The sequence below is a fragment of the Hippoglossus stenolepis genome, chromosome 14 (genome assembly GCF_022539355.2).
Source record: "Hippoglossus stenolepis isolate QCI-W04-F060 chromosome 14, HSTE1.2, whole genome shotgun sequence".
Classification (NCBI taxonomy): domain Eukaryota; kingdom Metazoa; phylum Chordata; class Actinopteri; order Pleuronectiformes; family Pleuronectidae; genus Hippoglossus; species Hippoglossus stenolepis.
Genome location: NC_061496.1, coordinates 7,131,729 through 7,149,295, shown reverse-complemented (window position 1 = coordinate 7,149,295; position 17,567 = coordinate 7,131,729). Strand labels below are relative to the sequence as shown.

Genomic DNA, 17,567 nt, shown 5'->3' with positions numbered 1-17,567 from the left:
TTTTAGTTTAAAGTTTAAGTTTTGCGTTTTTGACAATTTCACAGATTTTGATGATTTTAAAGAAAAATCGGGCGTATTTGAAAGACTGGCAGTGTTTTTGATGAGTGGACCTTCGAGAGCCCACAGGTGACATGACACATTTCTCCTGATGGTTTTGTTTATCTCTGCATGAGGGAACAAAGGCCTCACTGTGTTTGTTTACGAGAAGAGAAAGTGATACACGAAAGGAGTGTGTGCAATTTGGTGCAGATCCAAACACAATCCAGATGTAGTGATGTGAAAAGTGGTTTTCGTAAGGGGACTGTTGGGCCTCGGAGGATGTACCCGCTCTCTACTGAGTTCTGCTCTGGTTAGCATGGGACGAGAATAAAAAATTAAAATTTCCTATCTTCAGTGTTTTTCTTTGAAAGCAAAAAAATGTCTAGATGAACAATTTCCTGCTTTGAACATCAAGCATCTGTTATTGTGGAGTAAGATGAAGTTCGATGACTTCTTCTCCTCCAAAAGAGCGGGGACTGTGAACAGATGATATTGAAACAAAATCAAATTCTCTGGTTCTGCTTCCTGTGTGAAATATGCACAGTATGCCTGTTCGCGTTCTTACACACACACACACACACACACACACACACACACACACACACACACACACACACACACACACACACACACACACACACACACACAGCCTTTTTTGCATTTATTGCTTCACATGCCTTTGGACAAGTAGCGAAATGTTCCCCTGTGAGAAATAGTTCAGGTGATAGTTTATGAGCAGGAAGTCTGAGCTCTCAATGAAATATTCACAATAAATCTCCAATATAAGCAGGTGATTCTGCACAAAGAGAGCAGCAGTAATGAAAAGCTTCCTTCCTTCGTAAAAACCACGATAATGAAACCCTTCATCTCCGGCAGTATAAGAGACATTAAATGCATCTCTTCACTTTATGTAAATTCGAACCACCGCTCCCTAAAACACCAGCGATTTCCCCCTAAAAACCACATCGACACCCTCAGCATCTTCTCTGGTATGTGCATCTTTCCACTCAATCCACATGTTCCCCCTTCACATTATCAGAACCTCACAAATAAAGAGCCTTGAGAATGTAATGAATGCACGAGCGCTGACATCTCCGAGTCTCTAATGGCTGCAGTTAGACGATGGTTCTGCATGTGAGGGGTTAGCACAGAGCACAGGTCACGGACGAAAACATCCGGTCATCTGCTCCTCTCTGAACTCGCCTGTCTCATTATAACCATGATTAGGATTATATTTGGCAGCAGTAATCAGAGGGAGTGGAATTTTAAATTATTCTCCCACAGTTTTTGTGCTTTTAAACATCATTCTGACCTTTTTGTTTGTTATTTTACAGTTTCTGACGTAAACTCCAGCTCCACCAGCCTGAAGTTAAACTGTGAAATATCTGCACAGTTACAATTCAGTGCAAACACATTCCGAAATAATGCAACTTTGGGGCCAATTGGCCAAACTGGGAATTGAACCGTTGACCCTCCTGCTGTGAGACAAGTACTGTGTATGAATTAATTGTGTTGCATCCTTCAGATGGGGGGCGGTGGGCGGTGTAGACCACCAAATCCCAAACGGAATGGTCGCAACAGAGCTGAAGTTGGACACGAGGAGAGTTTTAATGCCCCTGTGTATTGTTAGTTGTTGACTTGAAGGGCAGTACTCAAGCACTGGACGTCTCGTTGCTCGCTGGTGCCATGACCTCTTTTGAAAAGCGGCTCGTAACTGTTGCCCAATGATCCAGAAGTTCAGGCATTTATTTCTCTGGCATTGGAAGGAGCCTTCAAAATGTTACAGTCTGACGTGTCGCTGTGATGCAATCGGTCTTCAGACGCAGACTCTGAGACAAATAATACTTTCCAAAATAACTATCAGCCAATCAAGAAGTACTTTTTGAAGATGTCTTTTCACTGGGGAGGGCATGTGAAAATATGTTTTTCCTAAGAAGTCACTGGAGGAACATCCTCTCTGGACACATGAATGTTTCTCATCCGGTCAAAAGCAAGAAAACAACAGCACACAGTGTACTCGCACAACAAGAGAAATTATTTTTAAAAGACACACTGATTAATGTCGGCTTGAGCCCGGTCCATGCTCTGATTTTCAGATCTTTCACAGAAAATCGCGCAGTCACAGTCGGTCGTGGGAGGTTGCAGCGGGAGGACTTATATCCGCTCCACCTCCTGCTGTCAGAGTGAGAGTTATTACTCATTCAGCTTCCAACTTCACAGCTTCTCTATACGACCCTGTTCAGACCTGGTAATGACATCCGTCAGTGCCGAGTTCAGGTCTGATCCAATCACTCAAACCACATTCAGGGGGACCTGAGATGCACGTGGCCACATTCTTTCCCTGCTGTTTCCTCACATGGGCTCACTCTGACGTTTTCCACACATTTTAAATCCCAGTGTGTGTGTATAGAGAACAGCTCCAGGAAATGTCCGGAGCAACTGACTCAGACATTTGCGTTCTCACATACAGCCCCTCCGGATAATTTCAGGAAAATGTCTGGACTTCAGTTCATGTCTGACTCCTACTTGTAGATTGTAATTGATTGATTTGTATATTATATTGATTATCGTCATTACTATGCATACAATCTACAGCTATTTGCAGTGATGACCTTGAGCCTCTCTGGTATCGTGCCTGAATTGTCTCCGTAATTCATTTACCCCACGGCAGATCCTGTTTCTGGTCCCTCTGGTATCTACATGTTTATTTGAAGCCCGATCGTGCTGCATCAGTCAGCCCTGAATCGTGCTCAGGAAGTACGTCAGCAGAACGAGTTAGAGCAGGGAAAAACTGAAGAGTGCAGCTGTAACCTGAATCACCGATGGAGGGGCTTATTTTCAATTACACTAAATTTCCTTCTGGACAGTCAGACACTGACACTGCACTCCTGATTTTCCCGGATCTGGGCCTGAAAGGAAAACTTATCAAACCTGTAATTGGTCCCATATGAGCGGAGCTTAGCACGAGCAGTGAACAGCAGCATTGTGCTGTTAGAGGGATTTGTTAACTCACTACAAGCTGCTGTCATCTTGAATAGAAACATCAACCACTTTCATATGTAAAAGTTAAACTGATTATAGAAAAGTACCTCTTTGTACATTAAGCACTGCACCCAGCTACGGTTTTGAGGTACAAATACTACAGTATTTCTATGTTTTTCTTTCCGCTATACTACATCTTTTGTGTGTTATTTGTAACACTGAACTATAGCCTATGGATAAATGTGTGTGTTTAAATAAAGTAGTTAAATCTACCTCAACCAGCTCAAATAGTTTATATAATGGATGCACCAGTAATATATTTATAATGTGATATACAGTATTAGTCAGGGGCCATTTTCTACAGCGTAAGTACATTTACTTCTATACTTAAAGAAACTTTACGAGAAATACTTCTACAAAAAAACTGAATGAAAAACTTTTTTACTAGTAACACGGTTGTGCTGGAACTTTTACTTCAGTAAGGATTTGTTCAATGGCCAATCAGCACGTGTCAACTAGCCCAGTGCCAGTGTAGTTTGTGCGTTGTATGCTGCTGCCCTCTAGTGTTCAAAAGGACAAACTACATCGTTGAGGGAAGCTGCCTCCTCTTTTAAACCTCTGAACAAACACAAATACACAAAGAAAGTGATGGACGCTGCTCTCCTCGTCGTTTTCCTGTTTACTATTTATTCCTGTGCACTGCACTTGATCATTATGTACATCCTGTAACCGTAAACAGAACACATGTACAGAATCTTTTTTTTCAATTTTTTTTACATAATTTAGTAATACTTGAACATCAGACAGGCAAAACACGTGACCTACAGTCGTCTGTATCCAAACCTGATCACTTTCATACGTACCACAACTTCACACGACACACATTCATCGACTACGACACAGAGGTTAGCCTTTTTAAACATATCCGTAAGATTCTGCAGGTGGAGAAGTCGGTTCGGCGAGGGAGCGTACGAGGGTTATTTCACATGTAGGTCCTCGGTGTGAACAGAGCACAGTAGCACATCCTACACACTCCCTGTGTCTGGTGAGTCACCGAAGGAAGCAGGAGCCTGGAGGTCAGAGTTTAGTGTTTCCAACCCGAGACCCAGTGTCCTTTTTTTAGTCAGTCAAGACAAAATATTTCCTCCGTTTATTTAACCCAGTCTGGGTCCAGTTGAGGAAACAGTGCTTCATGGCAAACTCTCGTATTCAGTCAACATCCTGGAAGCAGATGAACAAACTGGGGAAGAACAAACTCCAGTAAAAGAGAAAATGCGTGATGATGAACGAAAGACAATCAGAAAAACATCCTTCAGATAAAGACAGAGTGTGACATCTGAGCAATTAAAAGGTTCATGATTTGAATGTGTTAAAATGGATGGATTTTAAAGGTTCAGTGTGTGGAATTAAGTGACATCTAGTGGTGACGTTGCATGTTGCAGCTGAATACCCCTCAACTCCCCCTCCCCCTCCCCCTTCCCAGCATGTAAGAGAAACTGTGGAAGCCTTCAGTTGTCATAAAAACTCAAATTATGTTTAGTTTGTCCAGTTTAGGCTACTGTAAAAAACATGGCAGCCTCCGTAGAGAGGACCCGCTCCAGATGTAAATATGAAGTTACACACTGAACCGTTAAACTTTAATGTATAACAAGGGTCAAAGGTCAGAATCAAACAGCTGGATTTCACAGTAAAGCTCCATCATTAACACAATGATGAATGTGGATGTTAAGATTCCTGTAAATACCTCAAACCCTAAACAAAATTAAATTACAATTGCTCCATTGCTAATAAATAAATACACCTTTTTGTTTTTTGCATGTTTGTAAAATGGCACCAATCCAGTCACGGGTAAGTTTCCCTACAACATGGACAGAAAGACAGGATGACACCATCACACAGAGAATTAAGTTACACAGAAAGACGCTGATAATTGTGCTCTTACTGACGGCTGATATGAAATGATGTCTGTATTATTAAGTGCCAGTGCTGCGACAGAAATGTCTCTCATATCCAAACAAAAATAAATAAAAGAATACCTCATAGTCAGTCATAGTTAGTCAACACAATTTACACATGATCCAGTGAGAGAATTAACCTACAGGTATTTTGTGTTGAGTTTGTGGGGGCGACAGAAAGTGTTGTAGTGTTTTTACGCACATTAGCGTCATCTCTGTAAATTGGGGGAGATATTGCAGACATTAAAAGACTATAAACGCAAAACCTGTTATGTAGTCGATCGGTTACCAGTGTGACTTCAACTTAAACGGCCCCGAAATCCTGAATTCTTCCTCGGACCGACAACAACGACATGAAGATGAACAGAACGAGCTAATAAATAAATAACACTGGCTTCCCCTTCGTCAGTTTGTGCTTTCGCCGAGCTCCCTTTTGCAGAAATGCGTTACCGTACGAGCGAGTATATGCACGAGGCCTCGAGGTGTTTCACGTGTGGAACTGTACATGTGCTCATCCTAAAACGTACAATCCCCACTTCCCTGCAAATACAGAAACACGCGAGGCTTGATTACATCAGACGCCGCCGTGACGAGCGGCTCTCCCGGAACTGAAATGTCTGCAGCTTTCTGTCTTACTGTTAAGAAAAAGCACGTTTTATTTTATTTAGTGTTAATAATGTTTTAATTATCCCGTTGCTTTAATTCCTTCTCACGCCCGTAACGCTTCATACATTAAAGATTATTTGTTATTTCCTTCCTCCAAACACCTTATTTCGGATGGAAAACACATTTGGCTTCACTTCTGTCCGTTATAAGTGAACAGTAACTTGATGCTGCTTCTCTCTGTCTCATTTGTAGGAACATTCAGTTTCATGGGAGACTGGACTTGATTCAACAGAACTGATCATGGTTCCAACTGTCACACAAACGGAAAAAAAGGGGGTAAATGCCTGTTGTTGCTTACAGTTGCCCTGGTCTGTGAAATGCTTGTTCAGTTCAGTCCTTGATGAGTTTTGCTCTTATCTAGCGTGTCCTTCATCTTTGTTTTCATCTCCGTCTCCTCAGAATCAGACATTGCTGTGTTTTTACAAGCTGTCCCGGTGACTCTGCTTTGATCGGTGGTTTGGTTCTGGGCTAAGGACACTGGACACTGAGGAAGGACACTGTTGCACCACATACAAACAGTAGGTAGGGACATAAGAGCTACAGGGCGGGGAGGGGGGGGTGGTCATTTGTCCAGTTGCACCGCTGGTCGGAGCACTGTTGGCTCTGTAATCTTTGCAGATCCACTTGGCTCCTCTGCAGTTTGTGTGGTAAGAACAGAAGTACGGGTCAAAGCACGGGTATAAAGGCAGATGTTTCAGGGTGTGGCTGTCGTATGTTGACTTATTTTTTAAGGATGAGATGAATCCTCCTCCTTCTCGATCATTTACCCTCCTCTGTTTACTCAGTAGAGAGGTTTTTGTCCTTGGCTGTCAAATTCTGACCAGGCGTCATTTAGTTCCATGAAAATCATCTTGGCGTATTGTTCGTACGGTTGTCCTGTTGCCTGTGAGGGAATAAGAGGAGAAACGTCACAATTCAAATATGTTGCCCTTTTTGAAATGGGCGATACCAACCATCTGTTTGGCTTCGGGCACACAACACCTGGATGTTAAACAGAGACGCTGAGAGAACAGATCGGTCTGCTGTTGAACCCGTATGTCTTTCACATATAACCAACGCAGCAGGAGATTCTCTGCTCAGACATGTTCACAGCAACACAAAAACCAGCAGGACTAAATTCTGCATCACAGGTATTTGTTTTGAGCATGTCAACACCAGCATTTGCTCTTCTCCCCAAAAAACTCTCTTGAGATCTTCATCAGTGTCTTCTACTTCCTCTTGAGATATTTGTATTCTTATGTTTTTTTCCTTTTTCCCCGAGTCCTCACCAGGGGGCAGTCTGGAGAAACTCTCCTCACATCCAGTCCCTCCACCGAATGTCAGGAGAGTTCAGTGCATGTCTGAAAGCAGCTTTAGTGAGATGTAGTTTAAGGCCCTGAAAACAAATGTTCTGGTTTCTGTTTCTGACTGTAAGTAACTTTTCATTTCTAGTCTTGTTTTATGGAATCTGTTCATACTTTCTCTTTTATGTACGGGTGCGGCTCATTTACCCCTAAAACATAATTAAATTTGGCTGCAGGGTTTTGTAAACGTGATGGTGTGACCCTAAATTTCCTTCAAGGTCAAGATTTTAAAGAGGGCTCAAACAATCTGGGACAGTTCTAGTCACTTTCTGCTACCTACTTCTGTCTGGTTCTGTCTGGATCTGTCTGGTTCTGTCTGGTTCTGTCTGCCAAGACCAAGAAATATAATTTACCCCTGCTGCCATCAACCTTTTAAATGGCCGATGTGTTTATTGTTATAACGGATTTGCTGGAATAATAAAGATTCCTTGAACTGGATCCTACATGAACACACATTTTTCTGCTGAAGCTTTTTCTTTATTGGTCTCTGTTGAATCTGTTCTCCATTCACAGGCCAATGGCTTGTTTTGGGAAAAAATTGCACCAATCAGGATTCAGCGAGAGCCGAGTCAACATCTGCTGATAGTTGTGGGGATGTTGCTTATGATGACTGATTTTGGCCACTTGGAGGCAGCAAAAACAAGCTGTGAATATGACGTATTATCGCCTTATTATTCCATAGCAGGTATAAATAGATGGACAACATGCTGGCTCGCAAAATGTGAGTTATCTTTATGCAGGTTATTGTATTGAGATACTTTTGTTCTGTTTTCAATCATAAATTTATTTCTCAGGATGATGGAATGACTAAGATGGAGATGTATCAGAGAAACTGCTTTAAGTAAAGTTTTCAGCTGATGAGCTGTGAGATATTTGGATTGTACGTCGTGTTCATATCTCCCTCACCTTGTCTGGGTGGACGACCAGCACTGCTTTGCGGTAGACCTTCTTCACCTGCTCCGGAGTGACCAGGTCGGCCATGCCCATGGGCTTCCAGCGCGTCTCCCCCTCCCACAGCACGGTGTGCATGGTGGACAGAAGGGCACGGATGTTGCGCTCCTTCCCCTCGATCCAGTCCAGAATCTGGGTCACAAACAAGAGATGGCGAGAAGGGGGGAAGCCATTAGCTGCTGATGACCGGAATTGGAGCAATTATTAGAAGAAACGCTTTCATGTCAGTTTGGCTCTGGTGAAATGGTTTTCGAGGAGTAATTAGAGGAAGACCTACTTCAGCCGCCTAATTAATTCTGGATTAAACAGACGGGCCTGAAGAGCCAAAAGGTTTTTGAGAACAATATGCTACTTTCTGTGAATTGTTTCTATTGTAACTCACTGGATAAAAATACAACAAACTCTAATTCTACCCAGATGTACTGATGCTAGAGTCATGTGACCAAATAAGGACAACAAACTAGTCATTATTGAGTCTGTTTGCAGATGATACTCTGAGGCCCCTGCCTTTATTTTCTCCGGGTCCATCTCTTTGGCCATCTCCTCCTTCCTCATCTCTGCAATGGTCCTGGGCCCTTTCTTCTCTTTGGCCCCTGCGAAGCCTTGACCAGACAGAAGGTCGTCAAAGTTGGCGTGTGAGGCCTTGGGCTTGGAGCCTGGAAGAGGAAATAAAAAATAAAACACAATCTGAATCAGATTTAAATCAGTAATGGAGTCATATGAAATGTTTTTTAAATCTTGAGAAATTGTTTGTGGATTTTGTTGTTACTCAGTAACAACAAAATCCATAAATTTCAAGAAGTACTGCAAATTATGTCAAATATTGCTCTATTACAGTGAAACGTCTCCTCACCCATGGCCGCCTGGGTTTTAACCGCCGCACTGGGCGAGCCTCCTCCCATTGGAGAGAAGCTGACGTTGTAGTTGGGTCGGTTCTGAGGCGACGTGTGAGGCATGGGGGTGTGGCTGGGGCTGGGCTTTGGCTGCGGGGTGGGCCCCTGTCCTTGAGCTGGCCACCCTCCGCCGCCTGCAGCACCCGGCTGCCAAGAGGGGAAGCCGGCTCCTGCGTGAGCCTGCCACCCTCCCGCGTGCTGGGGAGACGGAGGAGGCCGTGATGGGGAGCCCATGGGTGGGAAAGAGGGGGTCGTTCCAGTAGGGGTGGTGGGTTTGCTGGAGAAGCCAGAACCTCCTGATGATAAAGAACATGTAGATTAAAGCAGAGAGACGGTGGCAAAAGAGACAGAGGCGTGGGAAACGTTCCAGCGACTGACCTCCGAGGCTTCCCCCGAGGTTGCCTATGTCAGCGAACGGGTCCAGGGTGCTTGGCTTTGTTTGGTGGGTGGGGGTGTTGTTCAGTGAGCCTGTGGGGCTGGTGGTAGCTGAGTGGCTGCCCACACTGAAGCCTCCTCCTGCATGAACACACAAAGGGTAATGATGCATAGAACAAACCACAATTCGATTCTCTAGGTTCCCCAGATTAAATGATTGAACAGTCAATGCTGCAGATGTGTTTGTGTATCTCTGTGCGTCTGTGCGGTCGGAGCACCTGTGGTTGTGGCCGGTCGGTTCCAGTCCCATCCTCCCTTGGCGTTTTGCTGCTGAATGTTGACGGTCGGGTTGGCGGGCGGAACGGGGGAACTCCGACCTAATCAAGCACACACAGGTTTGTCACACACACACACAGTGAATGAGCGACGTACACAGAATAAATATTAACAGGTTTCGGTCTCAGGAGAGATGTTGTTAGGGAGTCTGTCTAAATGGATTGAGGTGTTGGTTCTCGAAACTGTGATACACCTCACTCACTAGGAAAGGGTGTTGAATATATAAAGAGAAGTCTAAATCTAAAGAAGCAGAGTTGTCCTGTCCTGCTTGAAGATAAAACATTGGCTTTAAGTTGATAAATTAAGATAAATGATGGGGACTGACTCGAGTCGGTATCAGGTCGGTGGAGTTTCTATACAGTAACAATTACAGGTGCTGCAAATGCACATTATACATCATGCAAACTCATAATCCAACATGCAGCAGAAATTAAAAAGAGGCCATCTCTTGTCGAGTAAGCAACACGTAGAGCAAAGCTTCAAAACTTAAACAAGTGCAATCAGATGGATCCGGACAAAGAGAGCCAGGTTTGGATGCCATTAATCACAGTGCACGTTGCCGACTCTGTAAAAACATGTCTTACCCAGGTTTGAGGCAGACTCTCTTTATGTCTTTATTACAGAGCAGCAGAAACATGCCTTACCCAGGCCTGTGGGCTGCAGGGTGGGAGACGGAGAGCGAGCAGCATGCAGGAAGGGGTCTGGCTGCCCCACGTTACCTGGTCCGAGGAACGAGCCCATCACGTCCTGAGGCTTGGGCATCGGACCGGCCCCAAAGGGATCGAACGCTGAGGGGGAAAAACAAAATCACAAACGTTCTCATTCTGGAAAATAAGATAAAAAGTTCTTCTTTTGCATTGCATGTACCTCTGAACTTGTAATATATCTTTAAAGAATCCATTCTTATTGCCCACATGTCAAAACAAACAAACAATTCCTCACCTTTAACTGCCTCACACTTTTATTTCACAACAATCGTGTTATATTTTTCCTCAAAATCTTATATGTGGATTTAAAAGAAACAAATATGTTCCAAACTTTATTAATTTACTCTATAGATTATATATTTTTTTGATATTTATACCTTAATATTAACTGACAGTTCGACCAAATAATCTTAAAATCCATTTTATCATCTGAAGAAAACCACGAGATGAGGAACGAAGCACCAGAAATAAGATTATTTTGTCTAAATATTTCTAAGAGTGAACTTTATTGCTTAATTAACTAAATTCATCTTTAAAAATGCACCGAAACTCTAAATATGTATCAGACGAGCTAAGTTTATTTTACAAGATCACATTGTGTGTTTAAATCTAATGTAGCCCGTCACCTGGTGGTGCAGGAGAGTGACATGGCGAGGCAGTGTTGGGGACGACTTTATGCGGAGTGGACTGGGCGGATGAAGCCCCACTGCTTGGCTGAGGCGGGCTCCCGAACAAGTCTCCTAGAAGGTCGGTGGCTGCGGCAGACGGGGGCTGAGACGAAGGGCAGGCCGGCCGGTTCATCTCCTCCCCGTCCAGGCCGAGGAGATCCACTTCTTCACTTGCAGGAGCTGCAGACGCATGGGCAGGGGGGTCAGGTCTCGGGGGGGCCGCGCTGGCATTGCTGCGCTGGCTGGAGAGAGACAGCATCTCGTCGTCAGAGGGCTCACTTTCCTCACCGTGGCCCCGACCCTCTGGACCCCCGGGGGGCCGGCTCGGCTCTGCAGGACGAGGAGACAGAAAGAGACGGAGACGTGAGGAGGAGGCGTAGAATGCAGAGTGAAAGACGTGTCAGAGCAGACACAGGGGAATGAATGGTCGGGGGGGTAGATACAGAGCCAGAGGAAAAGGGAGAAGAGGGAAGTAGAATATAAAATGCATCACTGCTACAAGCACCATCTACTCTCCTCACACTGAGAGCTGCACACTTTGCTGTCTGCCAATGGGACCGGAGCTGCTTTTAGCTAATTGGAGGAGAAATTGTCAACAACAACACAAATAGTCTTCATTTACAGGAATCTATAAAATATACATAAAGCTATCAGCAAAAAAAAAAAAAAGGGATGAAAACGGCTAACAGAACTAATTCAGAGCAATATTTCACTTTGGTAGAGCAAATGTTTTGTCTTCCTTTATGTCTGAGAGTCGGTTTTCCCAGTTCTCCGCATCCACAAATATTTATCAAAAACATTTCATTCGATATGAGGAGGAATACATGTGTCTGCTTGTAGGACACGTGTTCAGGGATTTAATTCGACTACAGATGTAATTTATTCTGGTCCCAAGAGTCGTCACGCCAGAGCGGCAAGCGCAACATTTTCTACCAAAATGACATATCCCTGCATCACAAGTGTGGGCTTGATTTCAATTCAGTCAGTGCAGATCACGAATGGAATCAGCCAAGTAGAGAATTATCAATATTTCAATTAAATGCCTTAATAATCTAATTGAATTAAAACCAAGCCCCTGGTTAATTAATGTCTTGAACAGTTTCTCTAACAGATCTGTGGCCTCCTCTTCTCTCTTACCCTCCAGATCCAAGCCCTCCATCTCATCTTGTAGGAGCAAAAATGAGAGGCACATTAGTTTGTCTATGTCTATATATATAAATATATATACGTGTACGAATCTTCCGCATTGAGCTTCCCACCTCAACCATTACTATTCTATGGATTAAACATGCGTCGCCACAGTACCAGCGATAGCCAGCGCGTCCTGGTGTTCCTGGTGGCAGGAGAAAAGCACGCTGGGGCTCAGGTCTTTACAGGGGAACTGCTCCCACGGGGGCGTCAGGTCTTTTTGCTTGTCCACCCCCTCAACCTCCACATCCAGGATCACATGGAACAGCTGGGGATACTTCTCTGGAGAGTCACATGCATCCAGGTCGGGTCTGAGAGGAGAGATAAGGTGCACCGTGAAAGGAAATGTATAAAAAGGGACTGGAACTGTTGTTCTAAAATATATAATACATGTAAAGAATAGTTAAAGAGATGCTTGTTTTTAGTACTAGTGATTAAACAGAAGAAATGTTCTTACTTGTTAAACTGTAACACGGTGGTTCCAGGAGCGATGAAGCCAGTGTGGAACTGGATCTGGAAGATTTGGGTGTTGGACACCTGATAAGAGAAGGACAAATAAAGTTTAGTAAAAGCTCAGTGAGGAAGACTGGGGGTCTCAAGCCCTGCAGGATTCACAAGATCATTTTCTGAGGATCGCCAGATGTGGAGAAAAATGATTTGGGAAACTGGGATTTGGGACAGTGCAGGACTAAAGGTGTACCTTGGCCTGTAGACGTCCTCCAATGGTCGACCTCATGTGGTAGATAGAAACCACGACGTCTCCTTGCACACTGACGCCCAGAGGGAACACCACCTTCCCTTCTTGGACCCTGTGCTCTCTGCGACGAAGCACGGGACACAGAGAGTGGAAAGAAGAGAAATGTGGGTAAGTGAGGGGAGAACAAACGTGGTGGTAATTAAGAATTAATGACGGCGAGAGAAAAAAAACGTGTTTTGAACGGACAGAACAAGAGAATAATTTGTTATTCATATTATGATTATTATAAACCATCTGGTGCTTTACACTGAGCATCCGGTCCCTACCTCATCCTCTCATACTCCTGTGAGGTGGTGAAGATCTTCGTCTCTCCGATGAGGACGTCACAGAAGGGCCGACAGCCGCTGCGCTGCTTGTTGAAGCAGGGGACCGGACTCATGGTGAGGGCCTTGATCACCAGCGGCTTGGAGTGAGGCAGACTGGGCTTCTCTGACACCATGCTACACACATAACCGATGTACCTGCATGTGGACAGGGACGGGGAAAAAATCTGCTTCGTCATCATCGTCCTTCACAAACTGCCCAATGTTATATATATATATACTTACTGGGAGCTCATTACAGTCTACTGCACCTGACACTGTATCAAGCCAACAACAGCAAATACAGAGCAGCTATAAAAAAGTTGAAACATCCCGAGTGCAGCCAAACGGATTTAAGGGACTTTGAGCTCCTTCCAGAATCTAATTATTTGCTGCGATTTCCATAAACTCTCCGTGAACTTCCACTGAGACTCTGACTCACGCTAAGATTCTTTCATTAGCATTTAAATACTACAGCTACTGGCTGAAAGGGTAAACAAATGTCCGACCTCCAGGGTGTCTCGGCTCCGCGGGCTGAGGTTCATGCTCACAATGAGGAAACCGATGACTGTCGGCTACACTGTTTGACGACTACATGTATTTTGATTCGCTGCCCGTGGTCTCAAATTCTGCTGCTTTGCCATAATCTAAAATGTGCATCATCCTCTGAATGGGTCGTCATGATTCTCCCTGGTTGAGCGTCTTGTGTTCGGACCTTTTGGAAACGCTTTTTGGATTTGTTTCGATTTATGGACTCTGTGTTTCCTTGTGTTTGGACTCTGTTTTGTAGATTTTGATTCTTCTTTGTTTGCACTTTGAGTTCTTCATTTCCTGCTTCAGTCTCTCACTTTACTTCCTGTCTGAGTTTCCCGCTCCTGTGATCGTCTGCACCTCATGTGTTTCACCTGTTTTCACTGATCTCCGCAGCCGCCTCTGTGTATTCAGTCCCTGTGCTCTGAGTCCTCTGTATCTAGTTGTTACCTGAGTTTGAGTTCTTTTGCCTTCAGGGACTGTTCGGCTTGTTTTGTGTTTTATTTATTTCACCTTCACCAGCCCTTGTTTCAGTGCCTGCATCGGTGCCTAAATGCAAAACGCTTAGAAAAACAATTATGTGAGCCGGTGGAATACACCGAGGATGTGAATGTGTTTCTAACCAAATTCAATCAATGTTTTTTTCTTGGACACGGAAAAGTATTCAAATTTCAGTTAAGAGCAATATACCTGAAAATGACATCTAATTTCTAATACACTAAACACAGTTGATTAATTTATTAACTAGCATAATAATAGCAGCACAAAACCGTAAAAAAAATAAAAGGAAGGAGGTGTCATAAAACCAGAAGACGCAGACAAAGATGTCAACTCGGTTTGGTGATACGGGCTGGTGTCGATCGGCAGCAGACATTTTCCTGTCGTTGTGAACACGTCTGACTCTGACAATCTCTTACTGCGCTCATGTGAAAGGCAAACTCTCCCTCTTTTCTTTCTTTCTTTCTTTCTTTCTTTCTTTCTTTCTTTCACTTGCCCTCTGTTCTCTCTCGCTCGTGTCGGAGGATGCGAACCTGCGGTGCGAAGGCCAGAGGCCCGATCCTGGTCTCTTGGCGCTGAGCAGCTGCATGGCGGGAACCGGGTTGTTGAAGAGGTGGCAGAAGCAGAACATGGCACAGACCAGAACGCCCGAAAGAGCGCGACCATCCTGGAGAAACAGATCAAAATGGATAAACTCGTGAATATATATATATAGAAACTGGTCTCTCCTGGCATAAATGTTAACTTCTGCACCAGTTAAATTTACATCCTGGTGTCGCATCAAGAGTGAACATGTTTGATTGAAGCCTCTGAGCAGTGACTCACACTTCATGAATGCTGCGGATCTCTGTGAAAATACTGATTACTGAATGCATTCACTGTTTAAATTCACTCGAGGTCATTTCAGGTTGCAGGGAGACAAAAACATTCTTGTGAAAGTTTTTTCTATTTTTTTTTCAGAAAGGAACTGTCTGTGGAGGATTATGCAAGATGGAGCCGTTTGCCAAGCAACAGCCAAACCACAGCCACTTGGCCACAGCCTCCACCGTACAGTGCTGTCGCTGAATTACAACAAAGTCTCACTGGTGGATTCAGGGGGAAACATTTCTACAGCAAAGTATTTAGGGCGTGAGTTTAGCTGGGCTGGACTTTCCTGACAATGTCGATGTTGTAGTGGGTCGGCACAGATGGAATGAAAGGGTTTTATAAAAATAAAAGTTTGGCTTTTCTTTCCTAAACTGATCTCTGCCATGCAAAACTTTTTGGGGGCAGGGAATGTACAATACATAACCTTGGCCACTAGGGGTCTTTCAATCAAAACAATAACAAAAGACCTAGTTTGACCTTATGAAGCAGCAATGGATCATGGGAGTTGTGGTCTTCACCACCATTGCCAACAGCAGAGACGGGCAAAGTAAATGACACAATTAAAGGCAAACCAGAATGAAACGTCATATGTTACCTTGACTAAAATGTGTGATTTCTCTGGGTTTCAACATCGTTGGAAACATTTTGGATAATTTGAGAACACAAGTCACACAAAATATATAACAGATGTTCTAGATGTTTTACCAAACCACTCAAATTACAAAGCTTTTGTCAGAAAGTTAGTTGCATGAGGCCTCGTTAGAGGATTTCCGACCAGTCGTAGCAGTCTGCTGAGAACCTTGCAGGTTTTGTTTTGGCTTTTATTGGATGAAAAACATGTTGATGATTTGATTAAATGACTAATAAGCATCTACTCTTATTTTTAACTGTCACAGTACAACCAGTATGTTCTGTTTGTTCTAAAATGGTCCCTTAAACAGTCAAGCTGACAATTAAACCTGGGATGGTGATAAAGTGAGTCACTGAAATGTGTGTTGAAAGGGACACTGGGGGACTGGGAGGACATTTCAGCTTGTCCGGTGGAGGCATATTTCCAACACTATGCATAGACTCAAAAATGGGTCACAGGAGAATTAAAACTCTACAGAATGTTGAGAGACAGTCGAAACGCATCCGTACAAAAAAAAGTGTTTCAGAAGCTACTCTACCTTTTTAATATAATCAGGACAATCAGTGAAAATTAAATTGAGGATGGGGGATGAACCTGACGGGGGTTTGTTTTCTTACCGAGCAGGTGATGACACACACATTCTTGGGATTCTGCTTGAGCCAGTTGTGCATGTTCTTACACACAGCAAACAGGTTGTGGAGGCTGGGAGCCTGGCGGGACGGCCAATTACACTCGGAGACCTGGAGAGGAGATGGTGTGGGGGGAAAAGAGAGAGGGGGGGGAAGGCAAAGACAAGTCAGAGAGCAAATGAGATGGAAATAGAAATAGAGCAAAGAAGAAGGAGGGAGAAGAAACGCGTGGAAGCAGAAGAAGAGTTCGGAGGAGAGGAGGGAGGAGGGAGGAGAGAGGAGAGAGGAGAGAGGAGAGAGGAGAGGTGCAGGTTATAGCAACAGCACTGCAGCAGTGGAGCAACACAACACACCAGTTGCCACGATGAGTCATCCACTGGAGATAAAGTGAGTTCCAACGGGCAGACAGGGGGCCAACTCAGCCATGTTCACTCCACAGCTTGACTCCTCAGTGTCTGAGCGGTGGCAATCTTCACATCTGCACACATGCGCCTGCACGCGGATCTAAATCCAGCTGTGCATAAGTGCTGCAGGAGATGATACTGGGGTCACATGCTGCGGTTCCTTATGCACATGTCACACAATCATAGAGACAGAATGACACAGAGTAAATGGAGCATCACAATTAGCACCGTTCTTAACCTGCCTTCTCTCGGTCTGTGTTGATGCTCCGCAGAATTACTCCTTGTCATTAGTGAGTTGTTGTGTGTAAAGCTTTTTAAAAAACAGGCTATGGTGCAAACTCACGTTGCAAAACCGTTTATCCTACCTGGTTTATCTGCAGTACATTGTTGTGTATTAGTAAAATGTTTGTGTACCTCCTCCTCCAATGGGAGCACTTTGGATGCTTTGACACTTTATGACCACATGTAGCAAAAATAGCCAGTGAGCTGTAAATAGGTTTCCACATCTCACTCTGGTGTTTAAATAATCCAACAACCACTTGCAACTAAGCACTGACTAATAAAGCTGAAACGACTTCATCTGAGCCAGTGTCACACTCACCCTGTTGGAGAATTTGGCGCCGCGGTAGTTGCGCTGCGATAGGTTGAAAACAGTGTAGTGGTCGGCGTGGCGACTGTCGAGGAAGGAGCGGATGTCCTCCACGTGGTTCTGATAGCCGATCTGTACGGACTCCGCTGGATATGTCATTACTGCAATAAAAAGACGTCGTATTTCAGAAGCTGGATGAGATACTTTAACAATGCTGACTACAGATCTGCAAATAGGTGAATTTAAAACTGAAATA

The 17,567-nt window shown here is 44.1% G+C and overlaps 1 protein-coding gene across 1 annotated transcript in view; it reads right to left on the bottom strand.

The window, feature by feature from the left end:
* Positions 1–3,688: 3,688 nt before the first annotated feature.
* The window catches only part of dnajc6 (DnaJ (Hsp40) homolog, subfamily C, member 6), a 26,443-nt gene continuing 12,564 nt past the window's right edge, over positions 3,689–17,567 (bottom strand). The window contains 15 exon segments of the mRNA XM_035177461.2: positions 3,689–6,525; positions 7,892–8,068; positions 8,444–8,592; positions 8,790–9,125; positions 9,208–9,345; positions 9,483–9,581; positions 10,185–10,328; positions 10,874–11,245; positions 12,221–12,414; positions 12,561–12,640; positions 12,804–12,921; positions 13,127–13,321; positions 14,725–14,858; positions 16,307–16,429; positions 17,324–17,472. Of these exon segments, the coding sequence (XP_035033352.2) occupies positions 6,424–6,525; positions 7,892–8,068; positions 8,444–8,592; positions 8,790–9,125; positions 9,208–9,345; positions 9,483–9,581; positions 10,185–10,328; positions 10,874–11,245; positions 12,221–12,414; positions 12,561–12,640; positions 12,804–12,921; positions 13,127–13,321; positions 14,725–14,858; positions 16,307–16,429; positions 17,324–17,472 (2,510 nt within the window). The 3' untranslated portion in view covers positions 3,689–6,423.